This window comes from Gobio gobio (genome assembly GCF_949357685.1).
Source record: "Gobio gobio genome assembly, chromosome: 10".
Lineage (NCBI taxonomy): Eukaryota > Metazoa > Chordata > Actinopteri > Cypriniformes > Gobionidae > Gobio > Gobio gobio.
The window spans coordinates 36,810,441-36,833,757 of NC_137116.1; the positions used below are offsets into that span (position 1 = coordinate 36,810,441).

The following is a 23,317-nucleotide window of genomic DNA, read 5'->3' on the forward strand; positions in this document are numbered from 1 at the left end:
ACACAAAATATTTCATTAGAATATAATAACCTTTTATTTTTTTCAGTGAATATTCAACTGGTTGCAGTAACACTTACTGCATGTGAAAATGTATCTAACAGCATTTCAAATGAAAGACTAATAATCTTATACTTTAAACAAGGCCAAAAAATTCTGGATAACCCAGTTTTGAGTGATAAACACGTGCTTTAGAGGGTTGAATGGGGAAAACGCTCAGAGGAAATGGTCCTACAGGGAGACCGAGACCCACGGAGAAGCACTAGTGATGATGGCGTCTAGAAAGTAAAGCACAGAGACTAAACTATTCAGGAGGCCCTTCACTGGGAGTTCACAGACACACACGCGCAGATGTGAGCATTCATGTGGTGAGAAGGACTCCGGCATGCTCTCCTGTCAAAAGATTGTGTGGGAGGACAGTGAGCGAAGACAAACGGCGTGTTAGCTAGCTCCGCAGTCAAACAACAAAGACGCCAAGTCCAAACACTCACGAAATACAACCTCAGATCTGACAGCAGTCACGTCGGTGGAAATTTACTTTCTCAGATTCGCATTTGATGTCATCCAAACACAGATAGAAATACATGTGTTCCTTTTATTTGGTTCAATACATCAAGTGCGGAGGCCCCTTTTGGCTTCAGGGGGAGAACACCCACTGCTTTTAAAGTTAAAGACGGCAGCTGGGCTTCTCTTCTATAAATGCCATTTCGTCCCACCCAGTATTTCGGTGCGTAACTGAGCCACGCCAGGATTCCTTGTCCTAATAAATAGCTTCACAAAGCGCTCAAAGCTAGGAGTTTTTATGCAAGGCTCTCAGGTTTGGAGGAAGGTGTCCTGAAGCGCCCTCAGCCTGGAATGAACCCTGTCGTCCCGCAAGGCAGCACTGTTTAGTCTGCAGCGTATCGAAGCGAGGATCCACAGTGCCCTGCTCTTCACAGCAGCCTCAGTCAGCACCTGCAGGCATCACAAAACACACACACATATGGGTAATCAGTTTCCACTGGACCACAGAAATTATTGAGTGCGTATTACTCCATCATTATCTATTTTCATGTTGCAACAAAAAATGTAGGTGCATTCACTAGTTTGGTGCTGATTTGATGGGATTGAGACTGTACCGATAAAGTGTTTCAATTATGTATCGTGCGGCTCACACCCTCATTGTATTTCGCCATGTTAAAATGACATGACTGGCATGACTGAGAGAATCCTCACACTCATCGGCTGCTGCCTCTAGATATGCTAGTTTAGTTTTGTGATGCGAGGAGTGAAAATTAGACAATGGAATGCACTTATTATCGTGTTTTACCAGCGGAGACCATGGAGAAACGAGTACTTGTACAGCAGAAGAAGTAAAAAGACAGAGACAGAGAGACCAAAAACAAGTGTAAACATTGGTGTGGCATATACAAGTCAAGGTGGAAAAAATGATGACGGAAAAAATCCTATAGAAGGCCACCACATAAGTAAAAAAGCATGCATTAGCAAATCATAATTATGACATAATGATTAACAAAAGTAGAAATTATGAGATTAAAAGTGAATACGGCCTAAAACGTCAAAATTGACGTTTGACAAAAGGTTGAAATTATGACTATGTTATTAGATTGGAATTATTAGATAAAAAGCCATAATTATGACATAAAAGGAACAGATCTATCGTATGATTTCAGAAGAATTGGAATATAAAGCACAAATCAGATGAACTATTTTTATGATTCTTTTTGGCTTCTGTTCATCAGATTCAGAGTTTGACAGCCCATGGTTAAAAATATCACATTTTTGTATTATGATTTTAGGTGAAATATCCCTGTATGTAAACAAAGTTGAGGCCTTGCCTTGCCATAAAAGAGCCGCTCTCAGCAATCAAGCAGTTGGGGGTAAACTTGTTTTTGTACTCTGTGTGCGTGTGTGTGTGTGTGTGTCTGAAACGCTTCTGATTTTAAATGTGTCGTAAATAGCCGACAGCCTATTTTATTCTGTTGTTCTCTGCATACCACAAGAACTAGCGTAGGGTCAATAAAGGCACTGATGACAACTTAATTGGGCTGCGCTCAGCCCTCGTCTAGTCTTGAATAGGCCACCGGGATCGCATGAGTAAACCCTTGGCATTTGTGGATGTAAATGTAATTTCACAATGCGCTGAGACTGAATCAGTCAAGACCTCACCTTGTCGGTTATTTCAGTGATAATGCTAACAGGTCCATGGGAAAAGATGGCAAAGTTCGAAAACAGATGCAAGACGAGGTTTGTTGAAAGAGAGGAGGACAGGAGCTCTTTCACAGCACTGAGGTGACTAGCAGGGGGAGGACGAGTGAGAAACAGCATCCTTAGATGAGTCCAGGCTTCTCTGGCCACAGCCTGAGATTAAAACAAAGAGGAGGAAGCCATCAGTAATTTTCCAGTCTGCTTCACTTTGCTGTTTTTAACTTGTGACGTAAGGTTGACTGACTTCAGTGCCATAATTAGATCTCTTACGGTTTGCTGGGACCTCTGGTGCCCTCTGTCGGTGGGGTGGTGGAAGAACGTCAGGAGCCACAGCAGCGGTTCGGCGTTCTCAGGCACGGCCAGAACAAGCAGCTCAACAGCTGTGTCCACCCAGTACCCACACTGCACCAGCAGGAACCAAGCTTCAAAGACAGCCTCATACGCCCTGGAAAATCACCATCCACCCAAACACACAATGGAAGAACATAACCGTTATTTACTGTTAAATACGTGTTATGAAGAGAGAGAGAGAGAGAGAGAGAGAGAGAGAGAGAGAGAGAGAAACAAGGTGGTTATGTTTTATATATATATAATGTATTATTTATACAATTTTCTGCAATTTTCAGATATTTAAAATAAATGCCGTTCTTTGGAACTTTCAATTCATAAATATAAATTAAAATCATATATACAATTTTCATATATATATATATATATATATATATATATATACAGTGAGGAAAATAGGTATTTGAACATCCTGCTATTTTGCAAGTTCTCCCACTTAGAAATCATGGAGGGGTCTGAAATTGTCATCGTAGGTGCATGTCCACTGTGAGACATAATTTCAAAAATAAATTCCAGAAATCTCAATGTATGATTTTTTAACTATTTATTTGTATGATACAGCTGCAAATAAGTATTTGAACACCTGAGAAAATCAATGTTAATATTTGGTACAGTAGCCTTTGTTTGCAATTACAGAGGTCAAACGTTTCATGTAGGTTTTCACCAGGTTTGCACACACTGCAGGAGGGATTTTGGCCCACTCCTCCACACAGATCTTCTCTAGATCAGTCAGGTTTCTGGCCTGTCGCTGAGAAACATGGAGTTTGAGCTCCCTCCAAAGATTCTCTATTGGGTTTAGGTCTGGAGACTGGCTAGGCCATGCCAGAACCTTGATATGCTTCTTACAGAGCCACTCCTTGGTTATCCTGGCTGTGTGCTTCGGGTCATTATCATGTTGGAAGACCCAGCCTCGACCCATCTTCAATGCTCTAACTGAGGGAAGGAGGTTGTTCCCCAAAATCTCACAATACATGGCCCCGGTCATCCTCTCCTTAATACAGTGCAGTCGCCCTGTCCCATGTGCAGAAAAACACCCCCAAAGCATGATGCTACCACCCCCATGCTTCACAGTAGGGATGGTGTTCTTGGGATGGTACTCATCATTCTTCTTCCTCCAAACACGTTTAGGGGAATTATGACCAAAAAGTTCTATTTTGGTCTCATCTGACCACATGACTTTCTCCCATGACTCCTCTGGATCATCCAAATGGTCATTGGCAAACTTAAGATGGACCTGGACATGTGCTGGTTTAAGCAGGGGAACCTTCCGTGCCATGCATGATTTCAAACCATGACGTCTTAGTGTATTACCAACAGTAACTGGAGTGGAGGTGGACATTTTAAAGGCAGACTAACAGGTCATTGAGGGTCAGAATTCTAGCTGATAGACAGGTGTTCAAATACTTATTTGCAGCTGTATCGTACAAATAAATAGTTAAAAAATCATACTTTTTTTTTTTTTAGATTATGTCTCTCACAGTGGACATGCACCTACGATGACAATTTCAGACCCCTCCATGATTTCTAAGTGGGAGAACATGCAAAATAGCAGGGTGTTCAAATACTTATTTTCCTCACTGTATATATATATATATATATATATATAAATCCCTGAATTTTCAGCATCACTCTAGTCTTTAGTGACACATGATCCTTCAGAAATCGATTTTCTGCTCAAGAAACATTTCTTATTATCATCAGTGTTGTGCTGCTTAATATTTTATGCTTGTTTGTTTTTAGAAACGATACAAAGAATTATTTAACAAATAAAAAGTTCAAAAGAACAGCATTATTGAGATAGAAATCTTTTGTAACATTATAAATGTCTTTACTGCCATTTTTGATTGATTTAATGCATCCTTGCTAAATAAAAGTATTCAATTCTTTAAAAAAAAAATCTTATTGACCCCAAACGTTTGATCGGTAGTGTATGTGTGTCAACTGTATAGGGTTATTCACACCAAATGTGAAAAGAATTGGCGTCAGTAAGTCTATTCACATCAAGGACGAAACGAATATACCATATGTCTGGCTAAATGAAAAACATATTTTATACTTTTGTGCATATATTATATATGCACATACATTATAAATGGACTTTGAAGGGGTGGTTATGTCTGTAGTACAAAGGGTTAATGTATTACAACTAAAAGTCATTCAGGACATTCCACTTGGTGTGGATGGACCTTTCCTTTTAGGTGTTTTTCCGGGACAAGCATTCGTGAAGAGCAGCTATGTACTTCAAGTGAAAACCTATCGCTGAATATCTGGTCATCTGTGTCCAAATACCCTCCTGTGTCAAGCCTGAGCGGGCCAGAAACATACAGGATTACTGCGTGGGAAATCTCTCTAGTAAAAGCACGGCAGACGATAAGAAAGCAATGAAGTGTAGAGTGTCTTGAAGCTCATCTCACCTGACATCTTCCCCCGCCTCCTCGTTCTCTGTCACGCTCTGAAGTAAACTTCTGATCCAGCTCAGATGATTCAGCCAGGCTTCTTTGGGAACCTCTGAAAGAGGGTGAAATGAGAAACGCAGAAATGAGACACTTTGGAAATTGATTTTGAGCTAGATACCCAACTTACCCACTGACAACAAACCTCCAGTTTAAACTGACCCTTCGCTATGCCTTAAAGGTCCCATGGCGTGGATTTTTTAAATTATTTTATAATGTTTCCTGAGGTGTACTTATATTGTTAGTATGATTTTTACATCACAAAATGTCATAATTTAGAAATAAAAGGCATTTTTTCTATCCTGATTTAAGCCCTCTGGCTTGAATGCTCTGTTTCAAGGGGCGTGTCTGCTGTGAGACTTCAGTGAAAACGCCCACTGTTGTGATTGGCTGACATCTTTGCACTTGAAATGAGTATTAGATTATGTGGCGGAGGGGGGCGTGGTTTAACGAGATCTGCAAGCACTGCCAGAGAGAGACAGACTGGGCACTCGTGGATCAGAGAGATGGAGAGCTGAAGAAAGATTGCTGAGAAAGTTATATTGTACCGAGTTGTTGAGAGCGCTGTGAGCGCGAGTTTATTTTGTTTGTATCTGAGAGTTCTGAATAAACACGGGTTCCAGTCATGCCATCCCTCTCTTCTTCCTCCTTATTCTACGAACTTTGTTACACATGTGGAACCCCTCTCGAATACTTTTACTAAGTTTTTTTAACCATTACAGCTAATCTCGTCATTGCAGCGCGTTTTCTCTCACAAAATGCTTTCACCGCAACTAACAGCAAGCACGACATCGATCTGAATAAAGTGAGAGCTTTGTTGTGCAGCATAACAGCGTCATTCATTATAATGGCAGTCTGGGTAAGTGTGCAGATACACTCGTGACATTATAAAGAGAGTGTTCTTTGATCGCTCTCTGTAATAATTTAAATAACAGATTTGTTTCATGCTACTAACAGAAACGGTGTGAAGTTGTTCGCTTAACGTTAGTCACTGGCTTGATTCACTAATGCATAAACAGTATTAAACGATAAGTCTGTGTGAACTTGAACGATTAGCTACACATCAGAAATCACTGATCACAGATCAGGCATTAAAGGGTTAGTTCACCCAAAAATGAAAATTCTGTCATTAATTACTTACCCTCATGTCATTCGACACCCGTAAGACCTCCGTTCATCTTCGGAACACAAATGAAGATATTTTAGTTGAAATCTGATGGCTCTGAAAGGCCTCCATTGGCACAATGCATGGTACAGTTTCGAAGCGTTATGAATCAGTGAGACGAATCATGATTCGGATCGCGTGTCAAACCGCCAAACTGCTGAAATTTGGCGATCCAAACTGCAGAATCGACTCACTGATTCATAACGCTTCGAAGCTTCATGATGCCGTGTTTTGAAATCGTCATCACTATATAAGTCGTTATTTAGGGGTTTTTTGCGCACAAAAACTATTCTCGTCACTCCATAAAGTTATTGTAGAACCACTGTAGTGATATGGACTTTGTAATGACGTCTTTAGTACCTTTTAAGGGTCTTGAGAGTGTACAGTGCATTGTGCCAATGGAGGCCTTTCAGAGCCATCAGATTTCAACAAAAATATCTTCATTTGTGTTCTGAAGATGAACGGAGGTCTTACGGGTGTCGAACGACATGAGGGTAAGTAATTAATGACAGAATTTTTATTTTTGGGTGAACTAACCCTTTAATGAACAATGTTCCTCACTGTTTGTGGCGGTGCTGTCGAATCCATATGGTAAATGTCTGTTTGTAAAGCCTGTGCTGACATTGCGAAACGGAATCCATTTTCTCCACAGTCTACAGGATACCCTGAACTCGGTTTAAACCTATTGAAATTTCTAGCCACTTGGGGATCATAATGGCTAGGGTAACTCATATTAATGTTAAAAAACTCATAAAATGAGTTCTTTAAAAATGTTCTTGACCCATCTATTCAGAGGAAATAAAGCCATCTGCTATATTATTATAAAGTAAAAAAATAAAAAATAAATAAAAAATGTCATGCACTGATCAGTTTTTTTGTAAAATATCCAAAATACTCTTATTTTACTGCACTTTATCTATTTGCATCTGTAGATTTGAATTACAATACATATCTTTAAATCCGATTTCCTTAAATCCAATTTCTTTTACATTAAACGTTACAGCTTTATTCCTATCTATATTCTGAAATTTTTTACAGAAGGGTTTGTTTTTACAGAGAGGTTTGTTCATTTATCATTTGCTTGATTTTTATACATTTTAATCCTAATGTAATCAATCAACTGGAGAAGTATGGTGATACTTCAATTAAACTGCTTACCCCATTTACCTGGGTTGAATTCCCCTAAAACATATTCAGCACTCTAGATTTACTATATTATATTGACAAGAAAATTCTTATTATTTTAAATATTATTTTGTGTTTTGCACAAGAAAAAGTCTGGTTTGGAACAACAAGAGGGTGAGTAAATAATGGCAAAATTTTCATTTTTGGATGAGCTGTCCCTTTAAAGCCATGCCACATTCAAGGAGAATGACCTATCTGTAGCTTGATGAGGTAAATAAGCTCCGGCATTCACAAGTCTCCTTTCAGAGTCGAAGGCCCCCTTCATGTCAATCATTCCATGTACAGTGACAATTGAACCAGCGCAAACAAATAATCCTAAAAAAAGAGCCCCTGCCGCAGCAGGCACCTGAGATCTGCAGCTATTCTTCTGTTGTGCTGGTTATAGAATAGGTGGCATTGTGAGGATATCCTCTGGAGTTCAGGAGGCACTGAAGAGCCCAGAGTCCTTTGGGAGCCGAGCCAGAGATAGATATCAGTGGGCCGGACTGAAGTGGGCAGGGTGGGTACAGGAGGAAGGAGCCTGTTTGTTTGGGATTGCTCTGATGGAGGGAGGGAGATAAGGCCAGGCTTTGGAGACTTCAGATGGTGGAGGTTCAGAATGAAGGATTCAAATAAAGCTATAGCCACTCACTGAGACAATACTGATATTTTAGTAATGATTTCACAGCATCATTACGCCAGTCTTCAGTGTCACATGATCTGTCACTTTTGATCAATTCATTGCATCCTTGCTGAATAAAAGTATTAATTTACATTTATTTTTAAATGAAAATGTTTTACAAGGAATAGTGTAACTGTATAATCCTCTAGTGTTTATATTCTTTTGTTTTCCTTGTAATACATACATTGTGATACAGTGAGGAAAATAAGTATTTGAACACACTGCTATTTTGCAAGTTCTCCCACTTAGAAATCATGGAGGGGTCTGAAATTGTCATCGTAGGTGCATGTCCACTGTGAGAGACATAATCTAAAAAAAAAATCCAGAAATCACAATGTATGATTTTTTATCTATTTATTTGTATGCTACAGCTGCAAATAAGTATTTGAACACCTGTCTATCAGCTAGAATTCTGAACCTCAAATACCTGTTAGTCTGCTTTTAAAATGTCCACCTCCACTCCATTTATTATCCTAAATTAGATGCACCTGTTTGAGGTCGTTAGCTGCATAAAGACACCTGTCCACCCCATACAATCAGTAAGAATCCAATTACTAACATGGCCAAGACCAAAGAGCTGTCCAAAGACACTAGAGACAAAATTGTACACCTCCACAAGGCTGGAAAGGGCTACGGGGAAATTGCCAAGCAGCTTGGTGAAAAAAGGTCCACTGTTGGAGCAATCATTAGAAAATGGAAGAAGCTAAACATGACTGTCAATCTCCCTCGGACTGGGGCTCCATGCAAGATCTCACCTCGTGGGGTCTCAATGATCCTAAGAAAGGTGAGAAATCAGCCCAGAACTACACGGGAGGAGCTGGTCAATGACCTGAAAAGAGCTGGGACCACCGTTTCCCCTTAACCAGCACATGTCCAGGCCCGTCTTAAGTTTGCCAATGACCATTTGGATGATCCAGAGGAGTCATGGGAGAAAGTCATGTGGTCAGATGAGACCAAAATAGAACTTTTTGGTCATAATTCCATTAAATGTGTTTGGAGGAAGAAGAATGATGAGTACCATCCCAAGAACACCATCCCTACTGTGAAGCATGGGGGTGGTAGCATCATGCTTTGGGGGTGTTTTTCTGCACATGGGACAGGGCGACTGCACTGTATTAAGGAGAGGATGACCGGGGCCATGTATTGCGAGATTTTGGGGAACAACCTCCTTCCCTCAGTTAGAGCATTGAAGATGGGTCGAGGCTGGGTCTTCCAACATGACAATGACCCGAAGCACACAGCCAGGATAACCAAGGAGTGGCTCTGTAAGAAGCATATCAAGGTTCTGGCGTGGCCTAGCCAGTTTCCAGACCTAAACCCAATAGAGAATCTTTGGAGGGAGCTCAAACTCCGTGTTTCTCAGCGACAGGCCAGAAACCTGACTGATCTAGAGAAGATCTGTGTGGAGGAGTGGGCCAAAATCCCTCCTGCAGTGTGTGCAAACCTGGTGAAAAACTACAGGAAACGTTTGACCTCTGTAATTGCAAACAAAGGCTACTGTACCAAATATTAACATTGATTTTATGATTTCAAATACTTATTTGCAGCTGTATCATACAAATAAATAGTTAAAAAATCATACATTGTGATTTCTGGATTTTTTTTTATAGATTATGTCTCTCACAGTGGACATGCACCTACGATGACAATTTCAGACCCCTCCATGATTTCTAAGTGGGAGAACTTGCAAAATAGCAGGGTGTTCAAATACAACCCCAAATCAGAAAAAGTTGGGACAGTATGGAAAATGCAAAAAAAAGAAAAAAAGAAGTGATTTCTAAATTTACTTAGACTTGTATTTAATTGCAGACAATATGAACACAAAATATTTCATGTTTTGTCTGGTCAACTTCATGTCATTTGTAAATATGCATATCCTTTCCTGTCATTCAGACCTGCAACACATTTCAAAAAAAGTTGGGACAGTAAAGCATTTACCCCTTTGTAATGTTGCCATTCCTTTTCACAACACTTAAAAGACGTTTAGGGACTGAAGACACCAAGTGATGAAGTGTTTCAGGTGTAATTTTGTCCCATTCTTCCTGCAAACAAGTCTTGAGGTGGGCAACAGTACGGGGTCTTCGTTGTCGCGTTTTGCACTTCAAAATGCGCCACACATTCTCTATTGGAGACAGGTCGGGACTGCAGGCAGGCCAGTCAAGTACCCGTACCCTCTTCCTCCGCAGCCAGGACTTTGTAATGTGTGCAGAATGTGGTTTTGCATTGTCTTGTTGAAATATGCATGGACGTCCCTGGAAAAGATGTCTTCTTGAAGGCAGCATATTATGCTCCAAAATCTCTATGTACTTTTCAGCATTAATGGTGCCTTCACAGAAGTGCAAGTTACCTTTGCCAAGGGCACTGACACAACCCCATACCATGATAGACCCTGGCTTTTGGACTTGTTGCTGGTAACAGTCTGGATGATCCTTTTCTTCTTTGGTCCGGAGCACACGGCGTCCATTCCTCCCAAAAAATAGCTAAAATACTGATTCATCTGACCACAGTACACGTTTTCACTGTGTGATGGTCCATCCCAGATGCCTCCGAGCCCAGAGAGGTCGACGGCGCTTCTGGACACTGTTAACATAGGGCTTCCTTTTGGCACAGGACAGTTTTAACTGCCATTTGTGGATGTAACTACGTATTGTGGTACTTGACAAAGGTTTGCCAAAGTAGTCCTGAGCCCATGTGGTGATATCGCTTATAGATGAATGACGATTCTTGATGCAGTGCCGCCTGAGGGATCGGAGATCACAATTGTTCAGCTTAGGCTTGCGCCCTTGTCCTTTACGCACTGAAATTCCTCCAGATTCCTTGAATCTTTTAATTATGTTATGCACTGTTTAATATGAGATAAATCCAAACCTCTTCCTATCTTTCTTTGAGGAACATTGTTTTTAAACATTTAAATAATTTTCTCACGTATTTGTTGGCAAACTGGCGATCCTCGACCCATCTTTGCTCCTAAAGGATTAGACCTTTCTTGGATGCTGCTTTTGTACCAAATCATAATTACAATCACCTGTTGACATCCCCTGTTTCAAATCACATCATTATTTAACCATTTTACCTCATTACTAGCCCTAAATTGCTCCTGTCCCAACTTTTTTTAAATGTGTTGCAGGTCTGAATGACAGGAAAGGATGCATATTTACAAATGACATGAAGTTGACCAGACAAAACATGAAATATTTTGTGTTCATATTGTCTGCAATGAAATACAAGTCAAAGTAAATTTAGAAATCACTTCTTTTTTTTTGCGTTTTCCATACTGTCCCAACTTTTTTTGATTTGGGGTTGTACTTATTTTCCTCACTGTATATTGAAAAGGTCAATAAATCTAATAAAAATGATTGTATTTTTCCCAAAATGACAGCTGTGGGGTAAAGCGTGCCAGATGTGCTGGTAAATTGTCCCAGCTGATTTATGGATATTTTTTCTGAAAATGCGAATAATATACAGTAATCCCATTCAAAGCATTTTTGCTGCACATTTTGGTAGTTCTGTATAAAGTTTTTATTTTATTCTTATTTGAAATGTAAATAATTTATAAATAACAATTCAACTTACAGTTTAGCCCTGAAAATTAATTTTAGCTGATAGGGTACAACCTGAAATAACCACTCTGTTCTATAAACTGCTGATGCACTATACCATCAGGAGAGCTTTCTCAGAAATAGTAGGTGATGCTGTACCTGATGGCGCTGTCAGCAAAGGAGAGAGTAAACTGGGCATGACGTTTGGGAAGAAGGCTCTGAGTGGTAGGCGATCCTACAAATGATATATGCACATAGATATCACAACAAGTCAAAATTTTAAAAATCTCTTTTGTGTCGTTTGAGAGTCACTAGTGGCACCAAACAGACCTGCCAATCACATGAAACTCCATAGAGGCTGTGCATTATTATTTCTCTGCTTTGTTTTCTTTTGTTTACGGCCTCTGTGGGATTTTGTATTTTTGGAAACAATCATTATTTTTGTGATTCGGTTTGGTGCTGCTAGTGCCAGAGAAATTACACATTCACATTCATGAAGTCAGCTTGTACCTGAGCTTTCTGTCCAGTCAGTCTTTGGAGGAAGCAGGCAGTGAAAACCTGTACAAGTGCTCTCACGGCCAGGTTCTCATCAATCTCTGTCAGCACATTTCTGCACAAACACACACACAAAATTTAGTTTACTGCCATTTGTGTTTGTCTTAGTAACTAAGAATTTGTTGTGGGATTTGTGTATTATTAATAATAATAATACCATAAAAGTTGTGCTGATGTTAGGCCAATAATTATTATGAAATTATTATAAATGCATACTGTAGTGTCCATTTTTTGTTTAAAACAAAACATTCACACTAAAGCTCTAATCTATGCTTCGAATGAGAAAGCATCAGAACATTATAGATTAACATTATAGAACATACAGATGGATAACAGGCTACTATTGGAAGCTTTCAAAGAGTACTAAACTAAATCAGAAAAATGTCAATAATAAAAATAAAATTGGTCAGTACTAATAAAATAACTGATAGAACCAACAAAAAATGTAATAACTGAATATGTTGTAGTGAAAGCATTGTTTTCCTGTAAGCTTTTTTTTGTAAGCGGGGTTAATACAATTTTTGCATAGTAAAATAAAACCTGTAGCTGTAGTTTGACTTTTTTGTAACTTTTTCACTCACTGAGACAATACTGATATTTTAGTAATGATTTCACAGCATCATTACGCCAGTCTTCAGTTTCACATGTTTTTTAATTTTGTCATAACCAAGTTTAGTGTTTTGTTCTTCCCACATATTTAAAATATTGTAGAAAAAAAAGTATATATATACACACACAAATTCGATTAAACCATCAAAATAAATATATATTATTTTGATAGTTTAATCGAACTTGTAGGGTCATTTAAAAACAAATATCCTTTCCGGACATCACTTTTGGCCACTACTGTGTATATTATATAATCACTTCATATATTATTTATACATTATATTATATATAGTATAAATGGGGCAGATGGAATTTGTAGTTTTTTATTTTATTTTAACTTTTTTGATTTTAGCAGAATGAAGATGGTCTGGGGCACATTTTACAGTGTTTTATGGACACAGATTCAGCATAGGTATAAATAAAATAAAAGCCAATATTCACCTGTAAATCTCAGTGACTGTGAGAAAGATGTGGCAGTAATGGGCTGAAGCTTGAGGCTGGTGGGCAAAGAAGAACATTGCAGTGCATTAGGAACACTGTCTGGTTGTCAGCTCCTCTTTCAACCACAAGGAGGCAATGCTGCAATAACAATGAGGACCCGTTGGCATCTTCCACACATCCGCTCCCATAATTCGCTGCTGCAAGTTTAACAGCCAAGTTTCTTACCAACAAATGCACATTGCACATTGCTTTATTATACAGCAAATATCATCTGTTTTAAATTCATGTGAAAGAGAGTAAAAAATGACATCCAAGCAGCTGTACATGCGTGTCTGGTGCGGCACGTAAACTTACATGCTCATATTTTAATAGAACAGGTTTCATTAATATACCCATAGTTCATATGGGCAAAGAATGCCATAAAAACATTTCGCCCAGACCCAAAACATCAGTGCTCCAGAAAGCCCACATGTGCCCCTGCGGTCTTTGATCCTCAGAGCATTTGTCTCTGTTTGTGCATGTGTTTGTGTGTGTGTAGGCCACAGGGAGAAGCCTCATTATTCTCTCCTTCATTTGGGACCATTAAAACGTCTGCCCCACCCAGCCCACAGGCACCCTCATCTCCCCTCTGCACGCACACACACACGATCCTCACACACCACCCCCCTCCAAAGCACCCCCCCCCCCCAAAAAACCCCAAAGCATCTCAGATATTCCCGTAACCCCAGCTATTCAACGCTTGCCAAAAGCCGCCAATTTGCTGCTCCAATAAAAAGAGACGCATTTCAGCAACAAACATGAGATGGTATGATCCTGTCTCAGAAACAGAAGACAGAGCAATAGAAACAAGAAAGAGCGAGATCACAGGAAGAATATAGTTCACCAACTCACAGCCAAAGTCATAAAACCAATGAACGAAACTGTATGACTGCAATCACAAGACATTTTTCGCACAATAATTCAGATGCACCTGGAGCCGAAATGTTGATATACAGCACCATTTCATTCACCTGATCTTCATAAATAAGCGACACTCGTCATCAGACAATCGTCATACACTACTGTTCAAAAGTTTGGGGTCAATATTTTTTTTAAAGCAAATCATACTTTTACAAAATACATCTATTTCAAATAAATGCTCTAATTAATCAAAGAATCCTGAAAAACAATATGCGTCACAACCAGAAACACACTTCTTTAGTGACATTGTTGATTTTGTGGACTAAAAACTAAATGCCAGAGCAGCCGACAGCTTCCGTAACCCGAACGCACTCCGTATGCGCTCATCAAGGAGAAGTGCCCATACAAGCAATTCTGCCTATTATGACCTCACACGGGCCAATACTCGAAAAAAAAACTTTCCGAAACGTATTCGAATCCAGAAGGAGTGCATTTGGCACAGAAAAACTCACCTCGTTTTAATTTTTTTTTATATTTCTTTAACAGTGTAAATAAGTCAGAATGCATGAAATAGCAATAGCCACTTTTACCACACTTTTTTTCTGACAATTGATGTTTTTTTTGTCATTTTGGAGCTTGACAGACCCAGTCCCCATTTACTTTGATTATATGGAAAAGAGCGACACAAGATCTTCATAAATTCACCTTTTGTGTTTTACTAAATAAAAAATACGGTTTTGAAACAACAAGAGGATTAATAAACGTTTAATAATTTTCAAAATCAAAAATTGAGAACTATCGCTTTAAGTCTTTAAAATCTGAAATAAGAGATCACGTGATGTAAGCAGAGGCATAGGAAAGGGCTGTATACTTTTATTTTTTATGAAGGCCAAAGCTTTCTCTCCCTAGTGAAAACAGATGGGCTTTCCGAACACTCATCCATACCTTCTCCTAACACTTCAGGGAGGGTCAATTACAGCATAGCTAAAACATCCTTTTTCTGGCAGTGGGATGCTGGAAGATGCTGTTTATTGTTATTGGAGCTAAGCTTTGAGGAAGGTGGATGAAAACAGAAATGTGAAACTAATTTCTGGTTTCCCCTTTTTGATTGCGGTTTAAACAACTTGTTCCTGGAGCGTAAACACACCGCACAGTTCAATATGCTCTGAAGCACAAACAAATACGAGTTGAATGCAGCTGCATTTGGGCCTCGTTTTACCTGTCTGTACGGCTCAGAATGAGACGGCAAACAGATCATAACGAACCTCCAAACATCAGCTACATGATGACTGTTTGACATCCTTAGACAGACAAGTAAATAAGGTCTTGATTTCAGTCATTTTAAGTTTCTTCATGTAGGAATGAAACAGCCTCATAAAGATGTGTATGGACCACAGGCCTGGTTCACGTCAAACTGTTTGAGTCTGTTTTCAAAAAGAGGCCAGTGTACCGCTGTTAATCTTCATACACTGTGTACCATACGAACAACAGATCCATCAAATTCCTTCTTTACTACCATAGTTTTACTGTCAACACAGCAGCACCAGATTAATTAGCAACCGAAGCAAATATTATGACATGCGGTACTAGTTGCCATCAAACATTACAGTGTGAACTTGTTGCTAATAAACATGGTGATGGTCTGTTGTTGTACAATGCAGATTTATCTGTTTGGCCATTTTTAGGAGTAAAGGCTATTTATATTAATATTTTGACAATATGCAACTATCCAACATTCGTTGTAATCAAAAAGTGAAACAGTTTAAAAATAACAGCTCAAGTCAAAATTGGAATAAATAAAAAAACACTCACATTTTCAAGTTGGTCCCCCTTTTTGCTTTCATTTGTTTAGTGACCAAGAAATAGTGCAGAGTCTTATTTAAAATATCTGAATAAACGTATATGCCCGATTCTAGCCTAACTGAAGAACTCCCAGATCACACAGTCGGTTGTAGGCATCTCCATGTCTCCGTCTAACCATTAGAGGACCAAGTATTGGGCAAAGCTGAACTCATCACAGAAGATCGGAATCAGGAAGATCTGCCTTTGTACGTGGCCTGAATCACGCGTCCTTCACAAGGTTATGCTGGAAGAAAACATGCTTCCTTCTGCTCTGACAATGTTACCCAACTCAAAGGATTGTTTTTTCCTGCAGGACAATGCTCCAATCCACACAGTCAAGCCAATCAAGGTGTGGATGGAGGACCACCAGATGAAGACCTTGTCATCCCATCACAATCTCCAGACCTGAACCCCACTGAAAACCTCTAGAATGTAAGCAAGAGGGTGATCAGCCATTAAATAAAGCCAGGCTGCTTGAATTTTTTCGCCAGCAGTGGCATAAAGTTGCCCAACAGCATTGTGACAGACTGATGGGGAGCATGCCAAGAAGCATGAAAGCTGTGATTGGAAGTCAGGGTGATTCCACCAGATTTCTGGACATTAGTATTGTGATGTTTAAAAATGAATATAAACTTGTTTTCTTTGCATTATTCAAGGTCTGAAAACGTGGCATCTTTTTTCGTTATTTTGACCAGTTGTTATTTTCTGCAACAACAACAAAAAAACTAATTCAAATTTTGAAGAAATGTTATCAGTAGTTTGTGGAATAAATTAAAAACCTAATTTTTATCCATGATCCATGATTGACTTCCTACTTTTTTTCCATATATTAGGAAAGGGTAGTGGAAATGGCTAATAAGTCAAATAAGTGCTCCTCTGCCACCAACTACTGGTTATAGTGGTCATTTCATGTCTTTTTTTTAAATAAATAAAATTCCTACGCCTTTAAACTTTTAGTTTTACAAATCATCACATTAAAAAAGTACTTGAATTTCACTCTCAAAAGGTTGTACTTTTTTCAAAGGTTCGTTACGGAAGCAGTCGGCAGCTCTGGCATTTAGTTTTTAGTCCACAAAATCAACAATGTCACAGAGAAGAATAATGTAAAAAAGTTGTTTGACTATTTCACATAACATGTGGTGTTACTACATTAAATCCATGGTGATCTGTGAACTGAAACCCCTGAACTTTGTTCATGGCACAAAGTTTCTCCTGGCTTCCAAGTCAGCGCTGTTTGATCTGATATCTATGATTTATAACAGAGAATTCTGTGAACGCTTCCCACTAGATCTCGCAGTAGCGATGTTATTAATTGTGTAGCGAATTCAAACGCTTTCTCATTGGCTCTCACAGCACTGTAGTAACGGTGTCAAGATCAGCCCGTGTGTGAGCTCGAGCTGCGAGTTTCTCATATGTAACAGAAATGGCAGCTCCTATCAGTTGGGCACTGTGGTGGTCTCACCGGTACGACCTCTAACAAAATTTTGTCACACTAGCAGGAAAAAAGGTCGCAAAATGCATCATTTTATAACAGATAACAGATACATAATAATAATACATCAAGAGAAACTGCTAATTTTGCAGTAGTCTCAATTTTTTCCAGAGCTTAGAGATATATATATATATATATATATATATATATATATATATATACACACACATTTTCAAATTTAAATGACAGATTTCTAATGTGGTCTCAAACTTAAGATCCATCTAAAAAAAATACCAGCATTGAAGAAATCAAGCTTACCAGTAATGAGTCATTGACATGTTTGTCCAGATTCTGTGTCATTGTTTCATGGTCAGACAGCACAGATTCCAGTAAGCTCAATGCTGCCCCCTCCAGACAGATGGGGCTAAGACACCACAGGGTCACCACAGCCTCATCCTCCAACACAAGCCTCTTACTGTGTAAGAGAGAAAGACATGAAAAACATGGCCAAGAGTGGACATCATCTGTGTGCTGTCATTAAATGCTGCATTACAATGTTTCAGTGTAATGATACTTACCTGATCAAGGCCTCACTGACTTCCTTAATAAACTCTTGATTGAGACAGGAAGAGCCACACAACATGGAATGCTTCAACAGAGCTCCAATGAGAGGAGCCATTTGAGGACATGTGACCAAGGCAACGCATGCCGTTGACATGGTGTGAACGCTCTCGTTTGAACATCTACAAAAAACGATCACAGAGTGTGGATATATATATATACACACAGAAGGCATTTGATAATAACCGTTGTTACAGGTGCTCTAAAGGCAAATCCAAAGTGAGATTAAGCATGTATTACCTTGTTGATGTGTTTGGCAAGCCGTCACAGCTTTTAATGACCTCCTCCGTCATCAATGACACCACCTGAAAGTGACAACGGGGCACAACAATTTGCCTATATTTCATATATGTAATGAAAATGCAATTTAAAATTCTAATCAAACTTTAATATAGTTTATAATAACCATGAAGTCACATATGACATGAACAAACAATTTCGAATTATAGTGGAAAATACATCCACGGCTGGGCAACATATCTAATATTCAGAACGTTTATTGTGATTGGGGGAAAGAAAATAGATTCAATCGAAAATCATCAATAGACTGTAAAAGAGAAATGGTTTAGCCTTTTGCCTTATTACCCATCACACTACCCATGTCATTATTAACTAACATGTCAAGGCTCTGAACAGTGATTCCAAACCTTCTGAAGAGCCTCTGAGTGGTATCGCTTCAGGCTTGATCCAGCATGTTTTACTGTAGCATGAGCTACACTGCCCTCCTCCTCCGAGATCAGATGACACAACATATTCTGTCCAGAACAGATACATAACAGTAAAACAATGCAAATGACGGCTTTAATTGTGAAAATTTCATCACACACCATTAAACATCAATAACTGACTTATTTTGCTTTGTCTATAATTGGACAACTATTTGCTCATCATAAATGCATCCACATGCTGCATACAAAGACGGAAAAAAGACAATGGATCGGGTGGCAAGGCCTGTCTGTTTATGAAAGCACAGAGTTTAAGCCTTGACAGAAAACATGTCTGCCTGTGGTAGGGCCATGTGGTTTCTTTAAGTTTACAGTATGCTAAGATGTCCTCCACAGACCCAAAGAGGCTCAATTACTACCATCTGAACAGCAAAAACACACTGCAGATCACACTTAACTCTAAGTTGGGCTGTGGCTACAGCACAGGCAAATGAAACGCAGCCTTTTTATATTCTCAGTTTTTTTTTTCTCGAGGTGGAGAAAGATGGCATCTGCCATGATGCTTTTTTTTGTTGTTTGGGGTTTTTTTGGTCTTCAAAGTGGCAATTTAGACAGTACTAAACCACATGGATGCCCAGGCTAAATCAAAACAACTTGTACAATATTCCTAAAATGAAAAGAAAGAAAACAGAATGTTTCAGACAAGCACATATTCACTTTGCAGATGTTTTCTGATCAAGACATCACATGACTCTTGCCTAAAGGTCTCCTCAGAGAAACAAGCAAGCAAAATACATTATTAAACTATTAATGCTAAAAATGAAACTTTGCTTGTTTTGGGTGGTGGCTATGTGTGTTTCTATATAGTTGCTAGGGCACTGTTAAGGTGTTAAGGATGGGTACTAGATGTATGCTTTACTGGTCTGATAGAGTCAATAGAGCCCACCCATTTTACTTCCTGAAAACTTTCACATGATTTAAATGCATTAAATGCATTGTTGCAAGTTAAATGTATATATTTAGTTTGAAAACATTTCTGTTGATGTTGTTTTGTTAGAATTTGTTAGGAAGTTAGTTTGAGCAGTTAGGGCGTGTTCACACTTGGCGTCTTTTTTGAAGCTGCCAGCATCTGTTTTACATTATAATCCTATGGAGTAAACCGTGTTTTCAAAAAAGTTGTGAACGCTTTTTAAAACACCAACGCCGACATCTTTTTCTGCAGCTCGGAGCGTCTTTTCAAGTTGAAAAAAGTTAAACTTTTCTGATAAAAACGCCCTACGACAAGCGCCTTTTTGACAGCTGACCAATGACAAGCGAGTAGCAGGACCTGACTCATTTCCATAACAAGAAAAATGGAGAAGGTGCTGGTAGATCGACTAATTGTGCTAGTGTCGGCCGCAAACCGCGCAGCATCCAAACGGAGCTCCTGGACTAAATTATTGTAAGCACCAAACTGTTTTCTTCCCCGTATAATGTCGTGCACCCACAAACATTGTTGTGAACCGACATTCTCCTCCCCGTTAACTTCAAAAGCCAACGCAAGAGCCAACTTTCTTTCTCAAAATTTTGTATCTCTGTACCACACAGCACTCTTGTTGCAGCTGTTGTTATAGCAACAAAAGACGCCCTCGGCTGCTATTTGGAAACCAAACGCTTCCAGCTTTTATTTTCTAAAAGAGCGCTCTTATCAACTTTTTCAAAAAACACGTCAAGTGTGAACACAGCCTTATGAGTTATAAGTTCAAAGGAATTTAATTAAATCCACTGATTTCAAAGGAGTTAAAACGGGTAATTCTCAGGTTATATGTTCTTATATCTATCTATATATCATATATCTGATATATGCAAATTACATTTCTCATGAATTATCAAATTACGTTATCTCATTTTCTGTAGTTCATGTAAATGTACATGTAGTAATAAATTGGTAATAAAACTTACCTTATATAAGTTTATGCTGATTTTAAATGCAGCATTATTAATTATTCATGTTGGGTTAGAGATAAGTTTCCTGACAAAGTTGAATCCTTTTTGTTAGGAGTTTCGAAATGAAGGGGCATCAAAAGACAAAATATTAAAGATGGGTCATTCCTAAAATAGTTATCGAATGCATCTGCAGAGATTATTGTACTTAAAGAGACCACACAAGTCTCCCTTAAGACTGTTCCAGACCCCCAGGAGCCCTGAAGGAGTGGAGGGGCCATCAGACATAGTCTGGTTTCTGTGATGTGGAGAGAGCCCGTCAGGCTAGCGCTCCAGAGCAAAGGCTCACAGGAGAATGGGTAACAGGCCCTTTAATAAAAGACAAAACACAGGCTCTGTGGAAGCATCGTCACTCTTCTTCATCTCTTCTTCTGGGCTAAACCACCCACAAGAAGAACATGACCAAGCTGGCTTTGTGAATGACAGGACCGTTTGTTTATTCATGTTGAGGGACTAAAGGAACACAGGCCATCATTGCTGCCGAGGCTCTGGGGGGTCAGCTGGAATCATCCCAGATGAACATCACACTGTAACCCATGCTGATCGACATGAAGGCTTTTTCAAATGGGTGAGCATTCAAATGTTGACAGTGACAGTAAACAGCACTCAGAACAAACAAGGAATGGGGATAAACGAAAAAACACACAGTCCATTAGGACTGCAACAAACATGAGAATGGAAAAATAAGACATCAATGGCTTGGAAGAAGCAAGACGTCAGACTGGGACGAGAAGAAAGACCCCCGGGAAATTAACTCAAACCAAATCAATTTGCTAAAACACAACAAGAAAGAGACCGAAAACATTGGACAGTAATTCGATTCCAGCAAAACAGAACAAATGAGAATGAGATCCGCCATTGAACAGAGAACACAAAGTGGCCCACTTCCTGACTCAAACCTGAAGAACAGTTTAAGTCCTTTAAAGTCACCATGAATTTTTTAATTTTTTTTATGGAATTGCAGTATTTGTTATAAACCATTTATCTATGCACATCATTATTGATGTGCCGTCAATCTTTAATCAGATCACCTTCACCACCTTTTACATGATAATCCAAATGTCTATAAAAGCATTAGATTACCATGTTATCCCGGTGTAATTTTCCTTCTGGACCTTTTGTAGGCCAGTCTCTTTTGGGAACAATACAGATTGTATTCCTCTTCTCATGTTTCATCTATCAAGTAGTAAATGCTCATGCGCCTATAATCTGTAACTTCCTTACACAAATAGAGTCCTAATCTCTCTGTTTTTTTATCCCGTATCTTTTCAAACCACATGTACACACACTGCTGCTGCACTAGGGATTGTTAGCTAAGCAAATAAATAATGTAAGATTAAATACCGTGTCTCAACCCCTGACAGAGAACCCACACCTCCCTCTGACTCCACTTCCCTTCGTATAGGTCAAAAAACATCTGGCAAATTAAAAGTTTACTTTAAAAGCCCTGCTTTAATTAGCGCTATGTTTTATTAGATGAAAAAAATAATCAAACGAATACACACACAAAACGCGAGGGGTTCTGTATTGCTTATGGTAAACCATCTGTGTGAACTCTGTAAAAAGTTGAAAGCGTACAATTATTTTAGTTCTTTTTCATCACCCCACTCTCCCAACCCTGATTACATCTATTTAAATATAAAAGTGTACATAGAGAATTTCTAAAACAATTTTGGCAGATTGAAAACTGTTGCAAGTTAGAGTCTGGAGAGTATGACATTTATTAGGTATATTACAAACAAAAGAGGGCTTGAACATTCAAAGCATGTGCTTTTAAACTCTTATCAGTCAGATTTTTTGAATTAATAACATGATGTGCCGATTAATTAATCTAATTGCACACCAAATTTGGCTGACCCTAAAAGAAAATATAATTATTGATAAATTCATTATTGTATAAAAGAAGATATTTTGAGAAATGTCATTAACATTATTAAAAATATCTTCTTTTATGTTCCACGAAATAAAGAAAGTCATACAGGTTTGAAACGACATGAGGGTGAGTAAATGATGACAACATTTTCATTTTTGGGTTAACTTTAAATTTTCATATTAATAAAAAACCCATTAATGAAATTATACTTAAAAAAATAAGAAACTAAAACTGGCAGTAGGTGGCAGTAAATGTCTTTAAGAGTGAGTCATTGAGTCATTCATTCTTTCAAATTTGTTTAAACTGCTCAAATTCGGAAATTAAGTAAATGGCTCTCTTTATGAATTGAATCATTGGTTCACCCGATTCTTTCAAAACGCGGATTCGTTCAGAAACAAAAAACTGCTTTATGTTGCTCTTAAATGCACAACAGCTCTGCTGTGGCTTTTAATGTAATATTTTCGGTGGCAAAATTTAGCAAAAACAGACAATACTGTGTCTAAAATATAACAAAATATTGACTTCTTATTTATTAAACGGTTGGATAAAATCAATAACACATTTGCACTTCTGCTATTCGGGATAGATTCATAACTTGTGTGATATTGCACTTGTTGCTCATGTGATATTGCTTAACTATATCTTTTGAAATAAATATGAGTCACAAACTGATACAGGGGCTTTTTTGTCCCAATATCTTGAATTTTAGGAACATTCTAACTGCATTCTATAGGCTAAATCATGCAGTGAGTTCTTGCCCTGCTGTATGAAATGTAAGATGACCTTGGTAGGTCTGGGGTGGGGCGGGTGTGTTAAATGTGTTAACAATTTTAACACATT

The 23,317-nt window shown here is 38.6% G+C and overlaps 1 protein-coding gene across 2 annotated transcripts in view; it reads right to left on the reverse strand.

Annotated features, from left to right (window-relative positions):
* Positions 1-13: 13 nt before the first annotated feature.
* Positions 14-23,317, reverse strand: part of fancc (FA complementation group C) — a 39,988-nt gene continuing 16,684 nt past the window's right edge. For both annotated transcript variants that reach the window (XM_079827340.1, XM_079827339.1), the window contains exons 5-15: positions 18,604-18,711; positions 18,197-18,261; positions 17,914-18,078; positions 17,654-17,810; positions 13,162-13,217; positions 12,067-12,166; positions 11,716-11,791; positions 4,968-5,061; positions 2,476-2,650; positions 2,167-2,358; positions 14-951 (exon numbers count right to left, since the gene is read on the reverse strand). In XM_079827340.1, coding sequence (XP_079683466.1) covers positions 811-951; positions 2,167-2,358; positions 2,476-2,650; positions 4,968-5,061; positions 11,716-11,791; positions 12,067-12,166; positions 13,162-13,217; positions 17,654-17,810; positions 17,914-18,078; positions 18,197-18,261; positions 18,604-18,711 — 1,329 coding nt within the window. In that variant the 3' untranslated portion in view covers positions 14-810. The remainder of the gene's footprint in view (positions 952-2,166; positions 2,359-2,475; positions 2,651-4,967; positions 5,062-11,715; positions 11,792-12,066; positions 12,167-13,161; positions 13,218-17,653; positions 17,811-17,913; positions 18,079-18,196; positions 18,262-18,603; positions 18,712-23,317) is intronic.